The sequence below is a fragment of the Carcharodon carcharias genome, chromosome 3 (genome assembly GCF_017639515.1).
Source record: "Carcharodon carcharias isolate sCarCar2 chromosome 3, sCarCar2.pri, whole genome shotgun sequence".
Lineage (NCBI taxonomy): Eukaryota > Metazoa > Chordata > Chondrichthyes > Lamniformes > Lamnidae > Carcharodon > Carcharodon carcharias.
In genome coordinates, this window is record NC_054469.1 from 151,171,958 (window position 1) to 151,198,342 (window position 26,385).

Genomic DNA, 26,385 nt, shown 5'->3' on the forward strand with positions numbered 1-26,385 from the left:
ACTTAAGTAGCTGGTGCAATATTAAATGAGTGGATAGCAACACAGTTGGATAGGGAAGGGAGTGGAAAGCACCAGGTGTCAATTTGGTCTGGAAAAGGAAGTTGCTAATTTACACACATGTTTTGAAGGAAGGTATAAAAAATATAGAAAATTTCTAGTAAACTATTTGTAAAATCTTTAAATTTAGTGAGAATGGAAATTTTGAACAATTGTGAAATAAAGTAAATTAGTTAATAAGTTAACAATAGAGTTGCTATGAACATGGACTGAGTGAAATTCTTTCTATAGTTTTATTTTCATATATTCAGTGGAGGTTGGGTCAGATATCGAGCATCAAGTGGAAATGTTTGTGCTTTAAGTAAATGTAATTTTAGTTCTTAAGCGACAGTCAAAAGCTCCAAGATTGCTCAATTGAAGACTTACTAAATTTCCCCAAGAACAAACAGAAATGACTAATAGGTCACTCGGGCAAAGAAAGTTCTCGCATGGCACCAAAAACTAACACTGAAGGACAGTAAGAAATTATTTATAGCCAAGAAGTCACTGGCAACACCAGGCACACCAACTGAAGTTAGAATCATGTCATCAAGGGCAGATACAAGTGACTGGCACAGAATTGTTGGCTATGGTATAAGATAATACGTATATGAAATACATGTGCACTGACAGCAAAACTGTTACAGAAGAAAGCCTGAGTTAACAATAGGAGCTCTATGAATAGGGCACAATAGACAATAAAAGCTAATAACTGATTGTTTTCCAATCGTGAAAGAAGGCATTTATACCAAGTTTCTGGTAATTGAGGCTGAATTTGAGGTTTGGATTGCGAGGGTTTGTGCATGAGGTTGCACAAACAGCAATATTTATCTTTATCTTATCTCTTTAAAAGAAGAATGATTTCTAATAGTGTAATACATTTTTTAATCGTTGGTAGGGGGCTGGATTTTACTTTTCCCTGCCGATAGCTTTGAAGGTGGGGGGGTGTGGGGAGGGCCACTTAAGGGTGTCATCCTGCCCCCGCCGGTATGTTACCTGTGGTAGGGGAGGCCCAGGCCTTGTGTGAAGCTTGACAGCTTTAGCTGCATGGACTGGTGTTGGGCAAGGGGGAGGGTACCTCCTTTGTGGCCCCCCTCAGAGACACCAACATCTTCCCTTTAACCCTCCTCCCAAACCTTGGAACCTGGCCCCCTCAACCCCTCTCTGAGACCCCCAGCCCCAACCCCAGACTTACCTGGGCTCCTCAGCATGGTGGCACTATCTGTAGTCCCAGCAGTGGGCACCGCTCCAAGCTGGTGCAGCTGGGACTACAGAACTACTGGCCACCCGATTGGCTGGCAACTTGCTAAGGCGGGGCTACCATGATTGCCTTAAAGCTGCTTGCGGATAGGCTTCCCCTGACCCCCTGATGTTTCAGCCTGGAGTGGGACCACAAAGCCATGTAAAATCCAGCCCATGGCATTTATAAAAACCCACAGTTCGTAGATCATACACAATATTAATGAAAATATACTATAAAACACTTTTTTAAAAGCCAGTTAAAGCGAAATTTTGAAATGGGTGCAATTGTTGATACTGAATAGGTATCTAACTCAAAAGTAATAGGGTATGTCAGGTTTTTCATACAATTCTGGAAAAGGTTAAGGGAATGAGTTGTTAGAATCTGTTTCCTGCTAGTTTGTTTTTGTTACTTAAAATGTGCGCGTGTGTGCATGCACGCTAGTGGTTATGTTAATTGACTAGTAATCCACAATCCTGCACCAATTATCTGGTGACATGGATTCAAACCCCACACACGGCAGCTGGGGAATTTAAATTCAGTTAATTAAATAAATTTGGAATAAAAAAGAAATTTATAAAAGAGCGAGGATCAGTAATGGTGACCAAATACCTGCTGGGTTGCTGTAAAAACCCATCTGGTTCATTAATATCCTTCAGGAAAGGAAATCTGCCATTGTTACTTGGTCTTGCTAATGCGACTCCAGACCCACAGCAATGTGGTTGACTCTTAATTGTCCTCTGAGATGGTTCAGCAACACCTTCAGCTGTGACAAACTGCTGTGATAGTATAATTGCAATGGGACTAGCCACCACACAACTGGAGTGTTCAAGAAGGTGGTTCACCACTACCTCCTTAAGGGCAATTAGGAATAGGTAATAAATATTGGTCTTGACAGCAATGCCAGCATCCTGTGAATGAATTGAAAACAAGGTAGAGCAAGGATAATTGGACCAGGGCAGGCAGACATTATTCAGCTCTTGCTTAGTAGAATCAGTTTGGATAGAGTACTGCAGAAACGCACCAAGGCTCCTTAGACAGCATCTTCCAAACACATGACCACTACCATCTAGAAGGACAAAGGCAGCAGATACATGGGAACACCACTGCCTGGAAGTTCCCCTCTAAGCCACTTATCATCCTTACTTCACTGTTGCTGGGTCAAATTCCTGGAACTCCCTCCCTAACAGCACTGTGGTACCTATATCACATGGACTGCAGTAGTTCAAGAAGGCAGTTCACCACCACCTTCTCAAGGGCAATTAGGGATGGGCAATAAATGTTGGCCTAGCCAGTGGTACTAACATCCCTTGAATGAATAAAAAAAAACAGAACATAAGAAATTGAATTGACCATTAAGGGGCAGCAAATAATGATGGCAGTTGTTTATGGGCCTGTTATGTTCCTCCTGTCGGGTTGCTTTGCTTGCGAACACGGTTGCATGCCTATCTACTGGTGGGGGAGTTGGCAAACGATATACTGCAGACGCAGAGGCCAATATAAGATGAAGCATGTGTTTATTTACACAAGTAACAGAGCACTAACATCATGTGTGCTTCTCAAACCAGACCCTATCCTAAACTACTGTTGTAGCCCATGCTATGCAGTAATTAGGTAATGTATTCATGTTGTCAATCTGCTCATGCTCTCTTAAAAATGTATTACACCTCAGATTACCACATCCCTCCCCCTTTACTCGAAAGTACAATTTACAATATATCAACTATTTATGAAAATGAACAATTTACAAATTCAGTCTCCCTGGAGGCTTCTTCAAATATGTCAAACTTCGTGGCTCTACAACTTCAGATCGTTTATCTGAGGCCTCTCTCTCAGGAGTCATCTGTTCACTAGGCTTTCCAGTAAGAACCTGTGAGTTTGTCTCATAGGCTCAACGGATCCTACAGGTGCTTTCCAAACCAAGAGGGGCTCCTTCTACATGTGGTGTAGACTCCAACGGGAATACTTGATGCATCCTTTCTTGTAGATCTGTTTCCCTTTTCCCTTTCCCTTTCCCTGAGGTGATCTATGTGTTTCCTAATTATCCGACCTTCGACTGATATATGATAGGAAGGGGTCCTATCACAGCACTAACTTCACCTGACAGCCCTTTGGGTTCATCTCCAAAGTTCTTTGTAAAGACTGTGTCTTCAGTAGTCAAGTTTCTTTAATGACTGTGGTAATCATGTCCACATTTCTGGGCCTCCTGACTTTCTCTACTCTCCAGCCTAAATTCAACCTTATGAGACTCAAACGTGTCCTGAGACATCTCCTCATTACTAACTCTGTGGGGGCAATATCAGTGGTTGTTCATGGCGTAGTCCTATAGTTGAGTAGGAAACATGATAATCTAATTGCAATAGAGTCTCCATCCAGTTTTTTCATTCCTGACTTGAAGGTCTGGACTGCCCTCTCGGCCAAACCATTGGATACAGGGTGGTATGGCAAAGTCTTAACATGTGTTATGCCATTGAGATTTGTAAATCCCCCGCTGGTGAATGCCGTTCCATTATCAGACACTATTATCTCCGGTAACCTGTCTATCGCAAAACTCTGACGCAACCTGTGGTGGCAGATGTGGTTGATCTCACCTCACACACTTCGAATGAGCATCTATAATCAAGAGGAACATTTTGCCCAAAAAAGGCCCCGTGTAGTCAATGTGGAGGCAGACCCATGGCCTTCCTGGCCATTCCCAGGGATGCAGTGGAGCAGAAGGGGACAGTTTCTGCACCTGTTGGCACTGCATGCAGCTCTTGACCAAGTTTTCAATTTCTGTGTCCATCCCTGGCCACAAAAAGTAGCTGTGCATCAACATTTTCATTGTAGAGATGCTGGGGTGAGCACTATGCAATTTGTTCAATAATGATTGTCTTCCTCTCGGAGGCACAATGACCCCCACAGCAAGCTACCACCCTGGCAGGTGAGCTCGTATCCCCTATTAAAATAGGGCTTCATTTCGACCGACTTTGGCTCATTAGACCATCCTTGCAAGACTTGTTCCCTGATGTGAAACAAAACTGGATCGCGGTCTGTCCGCTCTCTCCTATGTGTTTGGCATGTACTGGTGATGAACCCAGAACGTTTAATAACAAGACAAGTTCTTGAGGAATTGGGAAGCCCCCATTGCTGTCTTTTAGAGGTAATCAGCTCAGTGTGTCAGCATTGGCAGTTGGCTCCCCAGCCAGTGGATAAAAGTATCTAGAAGCAGCTAGAATCAGTGCCCACCTTTGGATGCGTGCTGAGGCAATTGTGGGTATTGCATTATCTTCCTCAGACAAGCCTAGTAGTGGCTTGTGATTGGATACAATGTGAAGTGGTGAACATGGATGTATTGGTGGAACTTCTTAACGCCAAATACAAAGGATAAGCCTTCTTTCTCTGTGAGTATCTTTGTTCTGCCACACTGAGTGTTCTTGAGGCGTAACCAATGGGCTCTTTGGAACCATCCAGTGGGAGCGTACTGCCCCTATTCCATAAGGGGATGCATCGAGGTTAAAATCAATTCTTTCTTCGGGTCGAAATGTACCAACAGGGCCGATGAGTGTAGCAACGGCTTTACTGTCATAAAAGCCTGTTGTTGCGGAGCTTACCAAGTCCACTGGTGGTTTTTCTTGAGTAACCCATATAATGGAGCCAGTACTATTGACAAATTTGGGAGAAAATGGGCATAGTAGTTTACCATTCCCAAGAACTTGAGCTCTATGGTGTCTTTCGGTGCTGGCGCCTCACGAATAGTACTCACCTTGTCTTCTAATGGGTGAAGGCCCTGCAATTCGACCCTATGACCCAGGTAAACAACTTCTTTTGCTTGGAAGATGCATTTTTCTCTTTTCAAACGTACTGCGGCTTGTGAGAAATGCTTTAATACCTCTTCCAGGTTATCTCGACGTCGTTGAGGTAAACCACCACAAAGGGTAACTTGGTATACTGTATAATCCCCTGTACGTGTTGATAGTCACAAAATCCTGAGAGACCTTTTCTAGCTCGACTTGCTGGTAAACGTGGCTCATGTCAAGTTTCGTATATGCGGTTTCCCCTGCCAGCTTGGAGTACAATTCATCAGTTTTCAGTATAGGATGCCTATCAAGTCTGGCCACTTTGTTAATGATCAACCTGTTGTTCCCGCATAGTCGCACACTCTGGTCAGGCTTTGTTACTGGAGCTGTGTATGAGTGCTGCTCATTCGGAAAATTGTACAGGTTGGAAGACTCCCAACCTTTCCAGCCTGTCTAATTCAACATCAACTTTCTCTCATAATGCATGGGGGACTGGCCTTGCCTTCAAGTATTTGGGGGTTGTCCCAGGATCCATGTAGATTTTAGTTTGCAGCCCTTGACTCTTCCCGAGCTCTTCCCTGAGCAGGGAGGCATATTCTTGCAGATCTTTCATTCTGAGTTGAAAAATCTCGGTCCACTCCAACTTTATTTCCTTAAGCCAGTTCTGAACAAGTAGATTTGGACCCTCCCCTGCTACCACTATCAGGTAAATTAACAGACTGCCTTCCATGCTGTACTGGAACCTTGCATGTACCTCTTAATCATATGTCTTCACCAGTATTTTTTTTTAATTTAGCATCTGAATTTTCCAGGTTTAGTTGAGTGGCTTCCTTCATTCAGATATTTGAACATATGTTTCCTATAACTTTCATGGATGCCCCTGTATCTACCTCCATTCAGATGGGTTTTCTGTTGACTTCTACTGTCACGTAGATTCGCTCTATTTTACCCATTTTTAGGGTTTTGTAGTGAGTAAACATCTGACTTTGTTTCTTCCTGTTCCTATATTATGTAGATTTAATGATTTCAACTTTTTTGTTTAAAATTTTGTCTCAATCTGCCTTTACTATATCGCATGATGTGCCCATTACTATGACAGTAGAACCCTTTCTTTTAAATTGTTGTTCGTTTGCAAGCTGTCTGGTTCCATTTCTGCCATTACTAATATGAGTTTTTTCTGGTAAACCATTAATTTTTGCTGGTCTGCTAATGGTGGCTGTTTCCCGCCTTTCTGCAGAGCCCTGCGCTTCCGCACCATTTCTAACCAGTGCTTCCCACCCGATGTGAAGGATGGCGCCATTTTGTGCTCCCCTGATTGTTTCTGAATCCCTGACTGTGATCTCCATTGCAAGCACCAACTCCAGCGCTTTGCAAAAGTCTAAATTAGTTTTTGACAACAACCTTTTTTGAATCGATCCCTCCAGGACACCCTGGTCCACTCCTCCATTACCCCCTACACCTCAGCACCCTCCCACGGCACCTTCCCATGCAACCTCAGAAGGTGCAATGCCTGCCCCTTTACTTTCCCTCTCCTCATCGTCCAAGGGCCCAAACACTCCTTTCAAGTGAAGCAGCATTTCACTTGCACTTCCCTCATTTTAGTTTACTGCTTTCGTTGCTCACAATGCGATTTCCTCTACATTGGAGAAACCAAACGCAGACTGGGTGATCATTTTGCAGAACACCTTTGGTCTGTCCGCAAACATCACTCAGACCTCCCTGTTGTTTGCCATTTCAACACTCCACCCTGCTCTCATGCCCACATCCTTGGCCTGCTGCATTGTTCCAATGAAGCTCAACACAAACTGGAGGAACAGCACCTCATCTTCCGACTAGACACTTTACAGCCTTCCGGACTGAAAATTGAGTTCAACAATTTTAGATAATGAACTCTTTCCTCCATCCTCACCCCCTTTCCAATTCTGCCCCCCCCCCCCTTTTTTTCCCAATAATTTATATAGATTTTTCTTTTCCCACCTTTTTCCATTATTTTTAAATGTATTTCCATCCATTGTTTTATCTCTACCTTTTAGCTTTTTTCGATTCCTTCGCCCCGGCCCACCAGGGCTATCTGTACCTTGCTTGTCTTGCTTTCTACCCTTAATTAGCACATACCTTTAGTTATGACCAAAACAAGGATTTTAAATCCAAACAAAGCAAACTAGGTATGTATGAGGGATGAGTTTGCTAAATTTATTGGGAAACTACATTAAAAGATATGACTGGCAGTAGTTAACATTTTTAAAATTATTACATAATTTGCAACTTTTTTTAAGACACAAAAGCCCAACAGAAATATTGGCACAACCATGTCTGGCAAGAAGGATTAAAGATAGTATTAGATCAAAGGAAGAGGCTTGTATTGTTGCAAAGACAAGTAGCAAACCTGTGGATTAGGAGAATTTTAGAATTTTGATAATGGAGGACCAATAAATTGATAAGGAAAGAGAATATAAGAGTAAGTTAGAAAGAAACATTGTAAATGTTTCCATCTGTTTTTATGTATGTACATTGGAAGAGATTAGCGAACATAAAAATGGGTCTATTAGAGGCAGAGACAGGTGAAATTCTAATAGTGAGTAGTGAAATGGCAGACATTAAACAAATAGAATTATCAGAATTTGCAAGAACATAAGCAGGAGTAGACTTTTGGCGTATTGTGCTTACTCTGTCGTTCAATAAGATTGTGGCTGATCTGACTGTGGCCTTAACTCTTTCCTGCAGGCCCCTCCCCCACCAATTGCATCCTTGATTCTCCTGTAGATTCATGTAGACACAAAATTTCAGAAATAATGGAGTATCAAGAGTCTAGCAAAAATAAGGAATTTAAAGAAATCAGAATAACTAAATAAATAGTATTGGAGGTAGCTGCAGAGATATTTTGATGCATTAGTTTTGATATTTCAGAATTCCTTAAATTCTAGAACAGTTCCTAAAGATTGGCAGTTAACATACATAATCCCACTATTCAAAAAATGAGGAAGAGAGGAAACAGGGAACCAAAGGCCAATAAGTCTAACATTAGTATTAGGCAAAATGCTACAATTTGTTATTAGGGCACTAAGGAAATTATAATATGACTAAGTAGAGTCAACACAGATTTATGAAGGAAAATTGTGTTTCACAAACCTGTTTGTATTTTTTGTTGATGCCACTAGTAAGATGGATAAGGGGGAACCAGTGGGTGTAGTGTATTTGAATTTTCAAAGAGCAGTCAATAAGATGCCACACAAGAAATCATTACACAAAGTTAGGGCTCCTGGGTTTGAGGGGTAATATATTAGTATGGATTGAGGATTTGTTAATGGGCAGAAAACAATGTAGAAATAAAGGGAACATTTGCAATTTGGAAGGCTGTAATTAGATGGGTACTGCAATGATCAGTAATTGGACCTTAGCTATTTGCAATCTATATTAATGACTTAGATGAAAGAAGGCAAGCTTGCTGATGATACCAAGTTAGGTGGGAAAGTAAGCGGTGAGGAAGATAGAAAGGGACTACTGTGGAATTTAAACTGGTTGGTTGAGTGGACAAGAACATGGCAGATGGAAAATCATGTGGTGAACTGTGAAGTTATCCACTTTGTTAGAAAAAATAAAAAGGCATAATATTTTTTGAATAGTGAGATACTGGTAAGTGTTTGCATTCAGAATGCACTGGACATCTTTGCTCATGAATCACAGGAAGTTAACATGCAGGTAAAGCAAGCAATTAGGAAGGCAAATAGTATGTTAGCTTTTGTTACAAAGGGATTGGAGAATAGAATACCCTGTTTTAAGCTGCCCTATTTTTAAGTCATTCCGCTTTAACCTTGGGCAGTTAAAGGAGCCATTATTCACGATTAGCACCGGGAGTTAGTGTTGTTTCGTGCCAGGTCTGACGTAGAGTTGCATGACCCAATAAGTGCCATTTTTGAGCAGCCTCTCCCACTCCCTGACCCTCCTGTTCGCTTGGCAAATTGGATCCAGAATTGGCTCAGTGACAGAAAGCAGTGATGGTCGAGGGGTGCTTTTGTAACTCTATGCCTGCGTCCACTGGGGTTCCACAGGGATCGGTGTTGGGTCCCTTGCTGTTCGCGGTATATATAAACGATTTAGACTTGAATATAGGAAGGTTGACCAGTAAGTTCGCGGATGACACGAAAATTGGTTGGGTGGTAAATAGCGAGGAGGATAGCCTTAGATTATAGGAGGATATAGACGGGCTGATCAGTGGCAAATGGAATTTAATCCAGATAAGTGTGAGGTGATGCACTTGGGCAGGACAAACAAGGCAAGATGAATGGTAGGACCCTGGGAAGTACCGAGGATCAGAGGGACCTTGGTGTGCATGTTCACGGGTTCCTTAATGTAGCAGGACAGGTAGACAAGGTGATTAAGAAGGCATATGGGATACTTGCCTTTATTAGCTGAGGCATAGAATATAAGAGCAGGGAGGTTATGCTGGAACTGTATAAACCGCTGGTTAGGCCACAGCTAGAGTATTGCGTGCAGTTCTGGAATCCACATTATAGGAAGGATGTGATTGCACTAGCGAGAGTGCAGAGGAGATTTACCAGGTTGTTGCCTGGGCTGGAGAGTTTTAGCTATGAGGAGAGAATGGATAGACTGGAATTATTTTCCCTGGAGCAGAGGAGATTGAGCGTGTACATGGTTGCGGTGTATAAAATTATGAAGGGCATAGATAGGGTAGACAGGAAGGAACTTTTCCCCTTGGTGGAGGGATCAGTAAGCAGGGGGCATAGATTTAAGGTAAGCAGCAGGAGGTTTAGAGGGGATGTGAGGAAGAATTTTTTCACCCAGAGGGTGGTGGGAATCTGGAACTCACTGTTTGAAAGGGTGGTAGAGGCAGAAACCCTCATAACATTTAAGAAGTATTTGGATGTGCACTTGCGATGCCATGGCATACAAGGCTATGGGCCTAGTGCTGGAAAATGGGATTAGAATAGTTAGGTCTTTGTTTGACTGGCAGAGACTCGATGGGCAGAAGGGTCTTTTTCTGTGCTGTAGACCTCAATGACCCTATGACTCTAAACCTCCCTTTCACCGACCCTCCTGGTCACTGCTGACCCTCCATCTCATCAACTATCCCAGTAGCCTCCAACCCTCCTTGTCAACCTTCCTGCTCCATGCCACTCCAGCTTTCAGCTTACCTCCTCAACCCTGCAACTCCGAGCTGCTTTCTCGCCAAAGCTGCTCTTCCTGCCTCTTGCTGCTCATCTCCTGAGCCCAGAATCACAGCAAGGGTTCAGGAGAGGGAGAGGCAAGGAGCAGGAAGCTCGACGTAAGGGGGAATCAGGGAGTTTCTGCTACAGTCAGTCAGGGAGCAGGAAGTGTGGCGAGAGAGAGATTCGGGGTGCATGAACAGTGGTGACTGGGAAGGCTGGTGAGCTGGAAGATCGGTGAACAGGAGAGGTGGCAAGCTGGAGGGCTGGGGTGGGGGAGACGGCAAGCTGGAGAACCAGGGAGTGGGAGATGCAGCGAGTGGGTCGGAGTGAGAGAGGCAGGGCAAGAGAGAGCCGCCGAGCGGGCAGGTTGGCAAGCGTGAGGGTCAGCAAGTGAGAAGTAGCTAGAAAGAGCATATTTCCTTTATATTGGAAAATCTGATTTGTTTTATGTTTCATTTGAAGTTGCACATTTCCGGATCGCAACTACAACATTGAGGACTTACTGTAAATAAATCTCACTACAATTGTAAAGGCCATTGGTGAGGTCACATGTGAAGTACTCTGTACAGTTTGGGTCTCCTTACTGAAGGGAGGAGATGCAATGAAATCACGATGAGTCAAACTCGAATGATACAAAATTCCAGTTATGTTGAGGGTGTTAACCATTTCCGCCATTCCCATAAAACGATGCCTATGATGAGCCAAAATTCTGCATTGGTAGCTCCAGATTAGCCGAACTTGTCTAAGCTTGTCATATGATGCGTTGACCAATCAGAGCAGAGTTAGACCATAAAAGAGTGTGAAATCATGGAGCCCGTGGAGCTCAATGACCCTGAAGAGTCTGGTGAATACTTGCCTATTTCCCTAGCCAATGCCTCAAAGGCCACAGCGATGCTCCAAGGTTTCTCACTGCAGCACGAAGACATGTTTGACTGCATTAACGACATGATGGACGGTATGGTGAACATCCAAAGACAGCATGCTGAGCACAAGATTATTAGAGCTTTTCTGGAGCTAACTCCCAACAATTTTCAATGCAAAGCACTGGCCTTTTACAAGGTCATTGTAAGGTGCGAACACATTAGACAGAATTTTGCCCTTGATGGGCGGGCAGGCCGGCTCGGCGGTGGAGGATGGGCAACCGATCCCCGGTGCCAAAGTGGGCCCCGCCGCCATTTTGAGTGGGCGGGCTGCCCGACAGGAAGCGCTGCGGGGTCGGGGGGGGGGGGGGGAGGGATTCCCTGACTGTCAAAGTGCGCTCTTTCAGGCATGCGCACGAAAGAGCGCACATCTCCTTGAGACTAAGTGCTGTCTCAGGGAGAGCGCTGAAAGTGTATTAAACATCAAAAATAGGAAAATAAAATTATTAACATGTCCCCCTCATGTGACAATGTCATACGAGATGGGACATGTTAATAAATATGATAAAAACTTTATTAAACTTTTTAAAAACAGACATGAAACTTCATCCCGCCGGTGGATGAGGTTTCATGTTTTTTCAGAAGCCCACTGGGGCTCCTGGCCTGCCCGCTAACCTTAAGGTTGGACAGGCAGGGCCTTTAATTGTGTTAACTACCCTGTCAATGGCCACAATTGGTCAATGACAGGTCAGCGGGCAGACAGCTGATTTCGCTGTCCGCCCACCTTCCTGAATATTTAACCGGGGCGGGATGACATTGGGGTTCCCCCCCGCCATGTCATCCCGTATCAATTTCGCGTTGGCAAGCAGGCCCAGCCCCCAACTTGCCGACGGAAAGATTCTGGCCATTGTCTTTTTCACATATTCACTGCTTTACTGTGTTTTCATTTGGAATTTGAATATGTTGTATTTGACACAGACTGCGTTTATAAGCACATCGTGTTACATAGAGATGCATTCAGATGGGAATGGGGCCACCTCAGCTATTACGAAGCTCTGCTTAACACACATTTATGGGTTGAGCCTCTGGGATTCGGGATTTTGGTGTACTTGCCTTGGAGAGAATGCAACATAGATTCACTAGACTGGTCCCTGGGATGAGGGGATTGTCCAATGGGGAGAGATCGAGTAGACTAGGTATATATTCTCTGGCTTTTAGAAGAATGAGAGATGATCTAATTGAAACATAAAATTCATTAAGGGCTTAACAGGGTAGATGCTGAGAAAATGTTTCATTTGGCTGGGGAGCCTAGAACACTGGGTCAGTCTCGGAATAAAGGGTAGGCCATTTAGAACTGAGATGAGAAGAAATTTCTTCACTCAAAGGATTATCAATGTTTGGAATTCTCTACCCCAGAGAGCAGTGAATGCTCATTGATTTCTGTCTTGATATAGTCAATGTATTTTTGGGTACTAAGAGAATTGAGGGATATAGGGACAGTGCAGGAAAGTTCAGTTAAGATTGATAACTTTTTTGAATGGCAGAGTCAGCTCTAAGGGCTAAATAGCAGACTTCTTGACCCTATTTCTTATGTAAAGTTGTATAAATTGTCTTTGAAAAATAAGCAGTCATTTATCGCGTGAATTCAAAACACTCGAGATTAATTTTTTTAATTCATTTGCTGGATGTCTGTGTGTCACTGGCAAGGCCTTCATTTATTGCCCATCCCTAATTGTCCTTGTGGTAGTGGTCATCCTAGTTCTTCTACCACCACAGTATGTGTGGTGACTGTATTCCCATAGTGCTGTTAGGTAGTTCCAGGATTTTGATGGTGATGATGAAGGAACAGCAATATATTTCCAAGTTAGCATGGTGTGTGACTGGAGGGGCTGTACTTGGTGCCTGCCTTGTCTTTTGAGATGGTGGAGTTTGTGGGTTTGGGAAGTGGTGTTGAAGAAGTCTTGGGCCAGTTGCTGCAATGCATCTTGCAAATGGTGTGCCAGTGATCGGGGGAGTGAATGCTTAAGGTGGTGGATAGGGTACCACTCAAGTAAACTGTTCTGCCCTGTTGGTGTTGAGCTTCTTGAGTATTGTTGGGGCCACTCTCATCTAGATAAAGGGAGAAGTTTCTATGACACACCTGATTTTTGCTTTGTAAATAGTGGAAAATCTTTGGAGATTAAGGAGATGAGTTACTCATTACTGAATACCCACTCTCTGACCTATTCATGTAGTTACAGCATTTATGTGTATGGTCCCATAAAGTTTCTGGGCCAGGATTTTTACCTTGTTGGGTGGGCGCGGCGGACAAACCCAGGAGCGGTCACAAAGCTGCCCACGATTGGGCTCTAACATCAATTTCACGCTGGCTGGCCAATTAATGGCTAGCCAGCATGAAACGCGCGCTGCAGCGATTAGTGCTGCCGGGGTGGGGGCAAGCTTGGAAGTTCACGTGTGCACAAGTGCGTGCAATGAATGCTCCCTGAGGCACAGAGCTGCCTCAGGAGCTGAAGATTTTAAAAATCAGAAATAAAAAACTTAGCAATGATATTCCCTCATGTGACTCTGTCAGTGAAATTTTAAAAATTTTATTTAATTTTTAATTGCTGTTGGAAATCTCATCCTGCCTGTGGATGAAGTTTCCTAAAAAATCCAAAGGCCGCTTGGCCTTTCTGCCTGCCTGCCAACTGTAAGGTTGGACAGGCAGCAAAAAAATTTCATTCAATTAGAACTTCAATGCCCTTAATAGGCCTATTAATTGTCGGTGAGCGAGCTGCCAACTCTGCGCGTCCGCTGACCGAAATATCGCACGATTGTGTTATGACGTCAGGATGCTCGCTTAATGTCCACCGTGTGTCATTTTACACTCGAGCAGGTCAGGCTCACACCCGCCCACTCAGCGCAAATTTCTGCCCCTGGTCAAATTAAAGTGCCTCAGTTTTTGTTAGAAATCAACTATGTATTTTTAATAAATGTTTAATCAAATTATATCAATTTACACAACATCATTGTTTAATGATGGTACTTGTAGTGTGGCACTTGCTAAATTTTCTAGAGCTTAACTATCCACTTGTTAGACTATTTGGTGTAATATATGGGCTTTTTCCACCTGTTGGGTTTGGACCAATCAACATGACTTTGAACTTGTTTAGCACATCATGAATCCTTTCTCTGCAATCGTGTTTCTTTTTCTGCAGATAATCATGACTATAAACATGTATATTTATCTTTCATAACTACAGTGAAATTTTATTTTTACTCTGGATATACGTGAGCTACATAGACTAAGTCTATTGCACACACCAATTTTGACATGTAAGATTACAAAGCAATTATCTTGCAGTTGCCTTTTATAAAATACATTTTCAATGTTTGCATTCATTGGAGGGTGGAATTTAGTGAAAGAAAGAAAACCATAAACATTTGGGCTCTGAAAACCTGTGACCCTTCCGTCTCAACTCAGGTGGGACTGCCATAAATTAGGCCCAGTCACAGCTTTGAAAAGGAGTTTCTGAGAGTTTTGTCAGGGCATAACCTCCTTTGCACCAAACAAGGACAATACCAAAGGACGGGGTGCAGCTGGGGACCTGGACATCCCAGGTTTACGGTTTCCCTGTTCCTCGACTAGTGAAAGAGCAATGGACTATTATGTTGTGTGGGATCAGGTGGAAGTGGGGTCCACCTTTGGAATTAAGGTTTGGGATGTGACCTGGATCCTTTGAGATCAGATGATTGCAAAGTTTTTCCTGCTGAACTCTTAATAAAGAGTGCTGATAGTCTCCTGTCTGTTTCCAAAAGAACACAGGACTTTGGCATTCCACTTCCTGTGAGCGTATGCCCATAGCCACATTTTGCAGCTTCTCTACAATAGTGTGTGCCTAAGCTGCATCACCAACTAACCACCCAGTTTAAGTTAATGGGGTGACATTTCCATGATCTTAACCTTTGACAGGATTATTGTTGGATGTCACTGTTAGGTAATTCCAAGCATTTGCACTGGGATAAAGGGCCAGTGGATTTTGGAGCTTTTGGTTTTTATACGACTACGAACGTTTTGGATGCCTGTGGTAACGAATACTTGCATTCCCTAAATTTTCCTTCTGTTTTCATTTTTTACCACTGCCTCTCTTGGTACCTCCACTGACATCCAGTAGTGGATGAATAGACATTTCCCCTGATTAAATTTTGGAAAAACTAAAGTCACTGTCTTCTGCCCCCGCCACAGATTCCACTCTCTAGTCACCAACTCCATCCGTCTCCCTGACAAGTGTCTGAAGCTGAACCAGATTGCAACCTTGATAACAACATAATTTACCTGGAGTAAGCTTCCAAACACAGGCTCACACAATCACTATGACCACCTACTTTCATTGCCACACCATCGGCTGACTCCACTCTTGCCTCAGTTCATTTGCTGCTGAAAACCTTATCCATGCCTTTGTTACCTTTAGAGTTGACTTATTCCAATGCCTTTCTGGCCAACCCCCAGTGTTCTACCCACTGTAAACTTGAGGTCGTCCAAAACTCTGCTGCCTATGTCCTACATAGCACCAAGTCCCATTCACCCATCACCCCTCTGCTTGCTGGCCTACATTGGCTCCCAGTTAAGCAATGTCTTGATTTTAAAATTCCCATCCTTGTTTTCAAACCTCACCCAATGGCCCCACTCCTTCCTATTTTTGTAATCTCCTTAAGTCAAACAACTCTCCAAGATGTTGGCACTCTTCTGATTCTGGTCTCTTGAGCACCCTCAATTCTAATCGCTCCACTATTGTTTATTGTGCTTTCAGCTGCCATGAGGTAGCTCATGGAATTCCCTCAATACCCTTCCCTAAAGCATTCTGCCTCTCTGCCATTCTTTCCTTCTTTAAAATGCCAGGAAATGACCATTTTCAATAACAGAAAAACTAACCAACTCCCCTTGACATTCAATGGCATTACAATCAGTGAATCCCCCAGCATCAACATCCTGGAGGTTACCGTTGATCAGAAAGTTAACTGGGCTAGCCGCATAAATACTGTGGCTGCAAGAGTGGGTCAGAGATTGGGAATTCTATGGTGAGTAATTCACCTCCTAAATTCTTAAACCTGTCCCCCATCGACAAGGCACAAGGCAGGAGTGTGATGGAATACTGTTCACTTGCCTGGATGAGTGCAGCTTCAGCAACACTCAAGAAGCTTGACACCATCCAGGAGAAAACATCCTGCTTGATTGGCACCTCATCCACCACCTTAAATATTCATTCAGTCCCTCTAACACCTGCACAGAGTGGCAGCAGTGTGTACCATATGCAAAATGCACTGCAGCTACTCACCAAGACTCCCTCAACAGCATCTACCAAAACTGTGATTCCCCACCACCTTGAAGAACAAGGACAACAGTAGATGGGGATGCTGCCACCTACAAGTTCCCCTCCAAGTCACACACCCTCCTAACTTGAAACTATATCACTATTCCTTTGCTGGGTCAAAAACTTGGAACCCCCTTCCCTAACAGCACTGTGGGTGTACCTATACCCAAGGACTCCAACAAGGTGGTTCAACACCACCTTCTCAAGGGCACTTTTGGATGGGCAATAAATGCTGGCCTTAGCAGTGATGCCCACACCCAATGAACAATTAAGAAAAAGCCTGCCTCTATGGCTAAGCTTTGGTCATCTGCCCTGGTATTTCCTAATGTGACTTGGTGTCAAATTTTGTTTGATAACCCTCCCACGAAGTGCCTTGAAATGTTTTACTGTGTTAAGGGTACGGTGTTAAATGTTGTTGTTGTTGTTATCTGAAGGTGATAACTTAATCTGAAGGTGGTAACCTGAGTTCTGAGTGGCAAGTCTCTGGTACCTCACTCAGATGATCATTCCACATTTTTCAGTCCAGATTGTGAATGCTGACAAGCTCCTCCATTGTATTTGTGCATATGCGGGGTGGAGGTAGCGGTGTGCAAGCGGACAAGATCTAAGCTGAACCATTGCTCCGTTGCATCCATGTTCACTTCCAGCAGGCATCGTTGGATAATGATTGAGAGGAAGAAATATAGCTGATTATTTTTTCTTCTTCACCTGGAATGCTAAGAATAAATGCAACACCCTCACTCATGCCTGGCTAAGATCACTTAACATCAGAGGTCAAGGATCAAAATTGGACTTCCCTGTCGTAGATGATCAGCACTGCACCATAAGCTGCATTTACATCTTGGCCATAGCATAGTTCTGAGTGATTAACTATCCCAAAATTTTTTTCATGTTCAGCCATTAGGCTACTGATGGTAATTTGCATTTCATCATTCCCTCTTTTCTTCATATCCTGCCATTATTTTGAAAAATTGTTGGTTTTTCCAACCCATCCACTCACCTAAACCTACTGATGTGATTTGTAACTGATCTACACCCTTTCCGTCAGATCCTTGAGTTTTCCTCAGCATCTCAGATGACTGGATTTTTGTCCATTGTTGATGCTTTGGAATCTGCCCCACATTATAATCAAGGCAGACTTGAGTGCCCCACTGCTTCTCCTTCCTGGTCTGCTGTTTTAATAACTGCAGCAGCTTAATCTTTACAACACCCTCCCCTTCACTTATATTGATGGAAAAATGTGACATGTTTAAAAAAAAAAACATCCTAGTTGATTGAGCAAAGCCATTATGTTTTCATTTAAAATTTTAAAAAAGACTGATTATATTAACCTACGCTCTTGCATGCTTCCATTAGCTTAACAGTGCCTCTAGATACTGATAAGAGTGCCTAGTGAAAAATCTTTTGTAGCATATTGGCATTCCTTTTTGCAGGGGAGAGTTCTGATGCAAACTGGTTTTATGACCAATCTGACCAGTCTGTAACTTAATCAGGATTGGTTATCTACCAAGCCACAGTTTGGAGAGAGAGTTGGCATAATAACAAATACTAATACTGAAACAAACCAAAAAACGCTAGAAATGCATATTAGACCAACATTTTGTAACAGTTTAGCCCTTCACTTAATACTTAGAAAGCCTTAATATAATTCTGAGCAAATTTGCTAGATTGTGAGGTAGCTTTTGAGAGGGGTACAAGTATGGATTACACTTGTCTTAAGCTGTGTTTTATGTTCCAACAGTACCATCTCTTGAGGGAGTTCTTTAATGTCCTGACTCCCCGTCCTGTGGGACTCGGGTATCATTCTAAAGCACTGGTGACCAAGTAATAGTGCAGGCAAATCGAGCTGCATGATGAATGAAGAAGTCATGGACAGACCTGCAAACAGTGAAAATGCATTGCTGAGTGCTGATCCAAATTAATTGCCAAAAATAGTAAACAGTACTCTAGACAACCATTGTTGTCCTAGCACCACTCCTTCTGGAGCGATCAGACTAAATCATCTATTGAAAAGGCTTGCTTCCCTTGTGTGATGAGTGCACCATAAAATTATGAAATGGGGGTAACCAAGGAGACCCCATTGCCTTTGAACCAATTTAGAACACTATCACATATCCCATTTTATTCCATTGGTTACTGTCTCAGGAAAGGGAATTGCTTAATGTTTAATCCTGAGTGTTACAATTTCTGGTGCCACTCAGTGCTTCCTTGATCCTATGTTTTGTGTTGTCTATAGGTTTGGGTCTGCTTTTACAGTGTTGTTGGAATCTTATGGAAGAGGAAATTTTACACAAAACGTTTGCTGCTCACTAACAGCTTTAAAATCCCAAATGTGGAACCAGGGAGAAAAGAACTTTATATTGTTGATCTTTTTCCTGTTTGTTTCTTCTGTTCCATCTGCAACCATCCCACCTCAGACCCTCCCTCCCCCAACCTCCAAGCTCCCAAGCAATTTTACAGTCCTCTTGTTTATGGTGAAACAAAGTGGGTGGCCCTTTGGTCTTCAATTCACCATATTGTTTGCAATCTATGTAAGCCTGACTCTTTGATAATCACAAACAACCCTATGCAAATAGTTGTTTTCTGGCAGTTTGTATTGACAGTCATTGCAAAAATAAGTTATTTAAAATGAAGGAGTGACTTAATATCAAATGTGTGACTCATTTCTGAATGACTTAAAAAAGAACAGTCAGTTATACTGCTGTGTATGTATTTTCTCTGATTTTCAAGGGGAATTGTTACTGTTTTGAGAAGACTGGAAGGAAACCAGAATTATTTTTACTGTGTTTTGTATGCAATTCTGTTTTCGGGACCGAGTTTGAGGAACTCATTAATGCAATTACATTATGGGTTGGCAAGCTGAGCCAATGTTTTGTCGTCTATTATGATCGCCCTTAAATCATTAGACTATCTAAAACAAAATTGTAATATTATGTCATGTTTCTTGTTCCTATTTGTCTGCATACTTCACGAAGATTGATATGGCAACTCTTCTAAGATCAACTTGCAACACTTTTATGAAGACATTGGAAGAATGCATGCAAATTGCAAATGCTACCTTTAGGCCTGAACTGCTGCACCCTACACCTCCAGGTTCTCCGCATGTGGCCATCATAAAACCAAACAGAGTATGTTTGTTTTTTTAAGCAAATATTTTTTTTAATGGTCTATTTTACTTCAGATTATGGAATGGGATCTCTTCAAATGAACTGATGCTACATGTTCTTTTCATGTATTTACCTTAATTTGCTCTGGCAGGTTCAAATTGAAGGCAGAACACATTGCAGGAATAAATTACCAATACAAGGGCATCTAACTTGCTAAAGTTACATTTGATTTAATATATTTTTGTGACCCAGCTCTGTTTCATTAATTTGCTACTTGGATGCTGCTAAAGAGATTTTTTTAAAAAGGCAAGTAAAAGGTGAAAGCTAACAACACAAAAGGAGAAAAATTAATCCCATATCTGTCCCTGTGTTAATAGTCCCTGGTTCCTCAGTGAGGAGAGGTTACCAACAAATCAAAGGAGATGTTTGAGAAAGGAAATTTCTATAATGCTCTCATTTTTCTTAAATTAAAGGCAATGTAATAATTGTGGGTGACTTTAATCTTCAAATAGATTACACAAATTCAATTGACAAAGGTAGTCTGGAAGTTGAGTTTGTTGAATGCTTTTACAACAGTTTTTTTGGAACAAGAAGCTGTGGAATGAACCAGGGATAAAGCTATTTCCGTATTGTGCATTGAGGCAAAGTTTCTTTGTAATCTCATAGCAAACGATCCTCTGGAAAAAAAGTGATCATAATACAACGGAATTCCTTTTTAAATTTGAAAGGTGCATACTTTAGTCCAAAGCAAGAATAATAAACTTAAAGCCAAGTACTAGACTAAAAGGTTTGGTGGTAAATAAACAGTGGGAAGCATTTAAAGAAATAGAGTTAAATGTTCAACAAAAATTCATTTCATTAAATGACAAAACTCAGTGATATTGATTTAGCCATGGCCTACCACGAAGTTAAGGATAGCCATAGATTAAAAGAAGAGGTTTATAATTTGCAAAGATAATAGCCTGAGGATTCGGTGTTTCAGAAACCAGCAAACAGTGACCAAAAAATTGATATTTTTGAGAGCAACCTAGCCAGGACTATGAAAACAGACTGAGAGCTTTTACAAATATATAAAATAAGGCAATTATGGGGAATGAGGAACTAGTAGAGACAATGAACAAATGTTTTGTCTGTTTTCGCAGTGGAAGACAAATAACATATTAGAAATAGAGGGTAACCAAGGAGCTAATAAGAGTGAGTGATATCACCAGAAAAAAACTATTGGAGAAACTTAAGGGACCAGAAGCTGACAAATCCCCAGGACCTGATGGCCTACATCCTAGGGCTCTAAAAAAGATAGTTGTAGAAATATTAACTGCTTTGGGTATGATTTTTCCAAAATTCCCTAATTCTAGAGTGGTCCCAACAAATTGGAAGTTAGCAAATATAACACCGCTATGCAAGAACAGAGGGAGAGAGAAAACCGGGGACTACAAGCCAGTTAACCTGACATTAGGCAGGAAAATGCTGGAATCTATTATGAAGGAAGTCTTAACAAGGCACTTAAATCATGGTATGATCAGGTTGGTATGATCAGGGAAAATCAACATGGTTTTACGACAGGCTATTTGAGTTTCACCAATTTATTAGAGTTCTTTTGAGGATGCAATTAGTAGGGTAAATAAAGTGGAATCACTAGAGGTTCTATTCTTGAATTTCCAAAAGGCATTAGATAAGATATCAAATAGGTTAATATACTGTTCTGAGACCACTGATCTTCTGTATGTTGCAAAGAAATGGTTTCTCATTTGGCATATTGCCTTATGACACAAATGCGGTTGGTGCAGAGTGCCACATCCTGCAATAAAGAGGCTTTGTACTGAGGAAGGTATTTCAACAAACCTTTGCTTGGAAGTACAGACCGCGAGTATTGCTGAAAAACGAAACATGCTGCTGAAGCTTTTCATGTTACGCTCATCAGGACAAATGCAAGGATGACAAATTTCAAACAGTCTCAACAAAAGAGGTGCTGATTGGTTAGCAAGTTGACTCTTCGTTGAGAGGTTGCCATGGAGAAAACAGAGCTATAGGCTCCCCATTCTTCCAGGTAATTCAAAAAAAGCTGCAAGCCTGGAATATAATCCTACTGTTTGCAGAGAACCGGTCCCTGGATATATGTATCTAGCAAAGGTAAATGAGCCACTTTACGAGTTCAGAATGTCAAATTCCCCAGGAAAGGTAAAGTATCTCAAACATTTGAACAACAGGATAAGCAAGCCATTTCATGCTACTACTGTGCAGTGACGATGTGAGTGGTATTTTTCACTAATGGGATGTTGCTGAGAGTCCAAAAATACATTCTGCCTACCACAAAATTGAGCAGCATCGTGTAAGAATTTCAGTGCTAGTATGAGGCCAGGTACATAGGCCATATGTCACAACAATTGGCTGATTGAATCAAGCCACATGTTCTTCTGGCTGTTCATAATAGGCAGAGTACAGTCTGTACCCAAGTAGCTCAATTTTGCAAAACCAAAAACAAAATGTCTACTGTTAGATGCCATTGAGCAGCTCTTGCTGAACAATTTTGAATGTGCTAATAGCTACATCAACAACTAATTTAAGATAATCTGTGGCTCATTTACACTTGCTAGAAGCAACATACGCTCATACGCAGGCAGCTGTTCTCTGCAAACAAAAGGAATATCTTCAAGCTTCCCACCTTTTTTGAATTACATGGAAGCATGGGGAGCCTATAGTTTGCTGTCTCTTTCCCCATGGCAATGCCTTTGTCAATCAGACTTGCCAATTTGCCAACCAATCAGAATCCCTTTTTCTCTGTGGTATAAATTGGTGTGATTGTTTCAAAAATGGCATTCTTGCATTTGTGCTGATGAGTGCAAGATGAAAAATTTCAGTAATATGTTTCTCTTTTCAGCAATATTTCAACAAACAAACGTTTTGCTCATGTTCTATCCTAATCAACTGGTAAGAAAAGAGTGATCAGCATTAACAGAAAGGAGCAGTTTTTAAACAACATTTGGGAGAATTGTATTTGAAAAACATACAACTAATGCTGATGCATGATTTCTATGTGCTTTAGATAGACTGTTTCTGTTTAGGTAATGTGCCATTTTTTTTTATTTGTTCATGGGATGTGGGCGTCGCTGCCTGGACCAGCATTTATTGTCCATCCCTAATTGCCCTTGCTCACAGGGCATTTAAGAGTCAACTACATTCCTGTAGGTCTGCAGTCACGTGTAGACCAGACCAGCTAATGGTGGTAGATTTCCTTCCCTGTAGGACAGTAGTGAACCAGATGGGTTTTTGCGACAATCGGTCATGGTCATCATCAGACTTTTAATTCCCGATTTTTATTGAATTCAAATTTTGGAACCCAGGTCCCCAGCACATTACCCTGGGTCTCTGTTCAGTGACAATACCACTGTTCCACAGCGGCAGCATTGTTATTTGTAACCTTAAGTGTTATTTTGCATATTTATCATAATATTCCCATGTTCACTTTGTAGTCTTGGCTAGTTGCCTGACCTCCAGAGCAGTGGTGGATGTACTACAATTGGCTTCAGTACCTTGGGTGAAAATTGGGTATCTCAACAAGGGGTCAGCTCCTTCCAGTTAGGAGAGATATCCACTAAGGCAGTACCATTAAATTGGCAGAGCTTGTACGTGTTTGTAGTTTTGCTTGCCTCATGTTACAGCTTTTGGCTAGTCTCTCATACAAGTCAATGTTCATTTCCAAAGAACCAGTACTTTCATTAAATGCAGCATGTGCTATTGTCAAGGTCTGAATGTGTAACTCATGTTCATTAAATTGTCTCAAAGTCTCTTATTCCTTCATTTTCGAACTTCAATGAGCTTTGACAAACACTTATCATTGTGCAGATGGTTGAAGGTCATGCTGATGCCTGGCAGTCTACTCTTCCCCTAAATTATATCACAGAACCATCCTTTTTTTAAAAAAAAGCACCAAATCAAATTTTTTTTAAACTATTTTCAAGAAGAAATGTTCTGCTGTTTAGGCCATAGTTGAAGAACTGCATAATCTTAGCCTATACTCCCTACAGTTGAAATTGTCACATATTTGCGATAACATCCATTACTCTACAAAGATGGCCAATGTGGGAAATTCGAGGATCAAATTATTGCTGTACGAGACACATTAGAACTTAGGTTAAGGCCCAAATATATCAATGAAACAAAGAATTGAAACACAAGTCAGGAAGATGAGTTTAGCAGTAACTATCAGCAACATTTTATCATTTGTTGATTGAATGGAGTTGGGCATGTTGCAATTTATTGTAATTTGTGTTCTTATATTTTTGTAGATTAAACTCCATCATCTATACAGTTCCAGTTGCACAAAAAGGTAAGAATTTATATAGGGCATGGTTCCATGGAAAATATATTCTATAGACCAGTAGTATTTGGCATACAATGTTAGACTCTCAGTATCTCAGTTCAAACCCCACCCAAAAGTGTCATTCAAATTTAGTAATCCATATTTGTTAATTATGTGAGAGCTCCATAAAATGAATTACTCTTCTGATAGCTCAGTAAATGTGGCAAGCTTTCTACAACAATGTTTCACAGCAATAAAATGAATGACTAATATGTTTTTTAAATGTTATTGATTAAGGTGCTGCTGTCAAACTATCTTGCTGCTGCTGTTAGTGAAAAGTAGTAGTATTTGTTACCACAGCCTAGAAAGGATAATTTTATATAAGTGATAAAGTTTATTTTTTTTTTTACATAAAACTTGTTTATGGCAGGAATGAGCTGAATAACTTCCAGAATGGATCAACGATAGAACAGGCCAACTTCAAGACTCAGGAAAGGTCGCAGCCAGAAAATGACGATCAGCCTCAAGTGAATTCAAGAAGGGGAAGCACAGAAAATGCAGAGGGTATGTTTTAAAATAAAAAGGAGAATAAGTAGCAAATTGAGCTGTTAGTGGACAATACTGGCAAAGTCTTTGGAGTAGGATTACTTGGTTGTTGTCTTGATTGAAATGAAATGTGATAACTGAAGAACCTAATGAACGGAGTTACACAATAACATATTTGACTTTCAAAAATCACTGAAGTGTAAGTGTGCTTCTGTAGAAACACTAAGTTATTGGTTTGTTTTATTTTTCCCATCCCACCAAAATAATGAGAATTTTATTGTATCTATCTGGCTATAGTTTATATTAAACAAACTGAAGGAAATTGAGAGCTGATACAGTTTAGATTTGTGAAATCTAAAGAACTAAGCCAGGGTTTTCCTCAAAAGCACCTAGTGATTTTTCACCTATTAAAATGAGTGGATGGATGATTGCATGATGAGTGCTGAAGCGCAAACTCCTGCTCCCCACCCACTCTGCCATATTATCTTTTCATTGACCTATGAAATCATTGTATTGCATTATACTTTGGAACTTTCTGAAAAGTTTCTGAACTTTCTTTTGCATTATGGATATAATTCTTGCAATAATCTGATGCTGCCTTGTAAAATTAAGCTCAATTTAGCACGTAGCTTGCATAAGATCCTTATTTTTTCAAGTCTTTGACCTTTTTGCATATGTTGCTTAATGCTTGTTGCATAATGGCTCAACCATTTTTTCATAGAGAAGTGGATATTATAGTACAGTTTATGGAAATAGTAAATATTTTCATACTTTTTGAAAGCTGAGCTTTGAATATTGGTATTTTGTGTATTTCAAAGCAACCCAATAAAAGGAATACTGCACAACCCAAGTAATCTATCCTTCTAAACAATTGAATGTTATATTCTTTTCCCATTATCTTTTGTTCTTAATGAATGAGATAGAAGAATAAAAGCACTGTGTTTCATGCAATCACGGTATGCAAATTCCTAAGCCGCGCATGGTGCAAGAGCCCGTGCAGTACAGGCTCGGCTTCTGTCATGAATGCTGGTCTTTGTTTTCTACAAATGTGCTGGGCTAAAGCTGAATTGAGGCAGTTGTAGTTCAGTTTTTTTTAGTAATCTTACCAGCTACCAAGAGGTTATAAAGTCCATTCCTTGGAATAGTAACATTTCACATGCAAGCAAAACTTGGTCTTATCAGGATTTCCACTGCACCTCCTTTAAAGTATGTTAAAAATAATCATCTATAAGATGGTACAACAAATAAGTCAATGATCTTGAATTGTTTTTGCATAAATTGCTATTTCTGTGGGTACTATCAGATGTTTATGTTAAAACATTTTTCCCCTAAAAATGTGCATTGGGTACCTAATTCAGCTGAGTCTGTACCATTTATATGTTGCATAATCTAAGTGAGCTTTTAAAAAATGAGTATTTGACATCTGTAAAGTTTTTTTTGTCTAATTGTGTTTTTATTTCCCCTTGTTTTGTAAGCAGAGAGGATGGACAACTCTGTATTAGTAGATACAGCTACTGAGAAGTGTGGTGTGAATATTGAACTTCAGCCCTCTGGAACTGAAGATGAGATTGCTGAGGGTAGTGAGGAACTGAGTGGTATAAATACAACACTTGAAGCAGAAAATGAAGAGATTCAGACATTCTTCAGTGCAATGGATCAAAGGTATGAAAAGTCTGTATGAGAATTCCCATGCATTACAAAAGAAGTGTTTCCTTCCATGAAAATCAGTTTGACTTTTTTTGTAATCAATATACTTGTCTGTCTTTAAACAAAGGCTAATCTTTCACTTATTTGTTCTATATCCAGTTATTCCCTTTTAAGTAAGGAACAATTAAGTTGTTACTGATCGTTTGGAACATGGTGAAACTTTTTTCCAGACCTTGAAATCCTTTGATATGATGAGATTTATCACTTGCAACTGTTTTCCTTTGAGATCTTCAGTTCAGTAATTTCTGAAGTGTTTTCTGAAAATATTGTTGGCAGATTTTTGTTTGGTTG

The 26,385-nt window shown here is 41.1% G+C and overlaps 1 protein-coding gene across 1 annotated transcript in view; it reads left to right on the top strand.

Moving 5' to 3' along the window:
- The window catches only part of plekha8 (pleckstrin homology domain containing, family A (phosphoinositide binding specific) member 8), a 65,061-nt gene that overhangs the window by 18,671 nt on the left and 20,005 nt on the right, over window positions 1-26,385 (top strand). Inside the window, exons 5-8 of the mRNA XM_041184545.1 lie at window positions 19,410-19,562; window positions 23,828-23,868; window positions 24,272-24,405; window positions 25,866-26,049. Of these exons, the coding sequence (XP_041040479.1) occupies window positions 19,410-19,562; window positions 23,828-23,868; window positions 24,272-24,405; window positions 25,866-26,049 (512 nt within the window). The remainder of the gene's footprint in view (window positions 1-19,409; window positions 19,563-23,827; window positions 23,869-24,271; window positions 24,406-25,865; window positions 26,050-26,385) is intronic.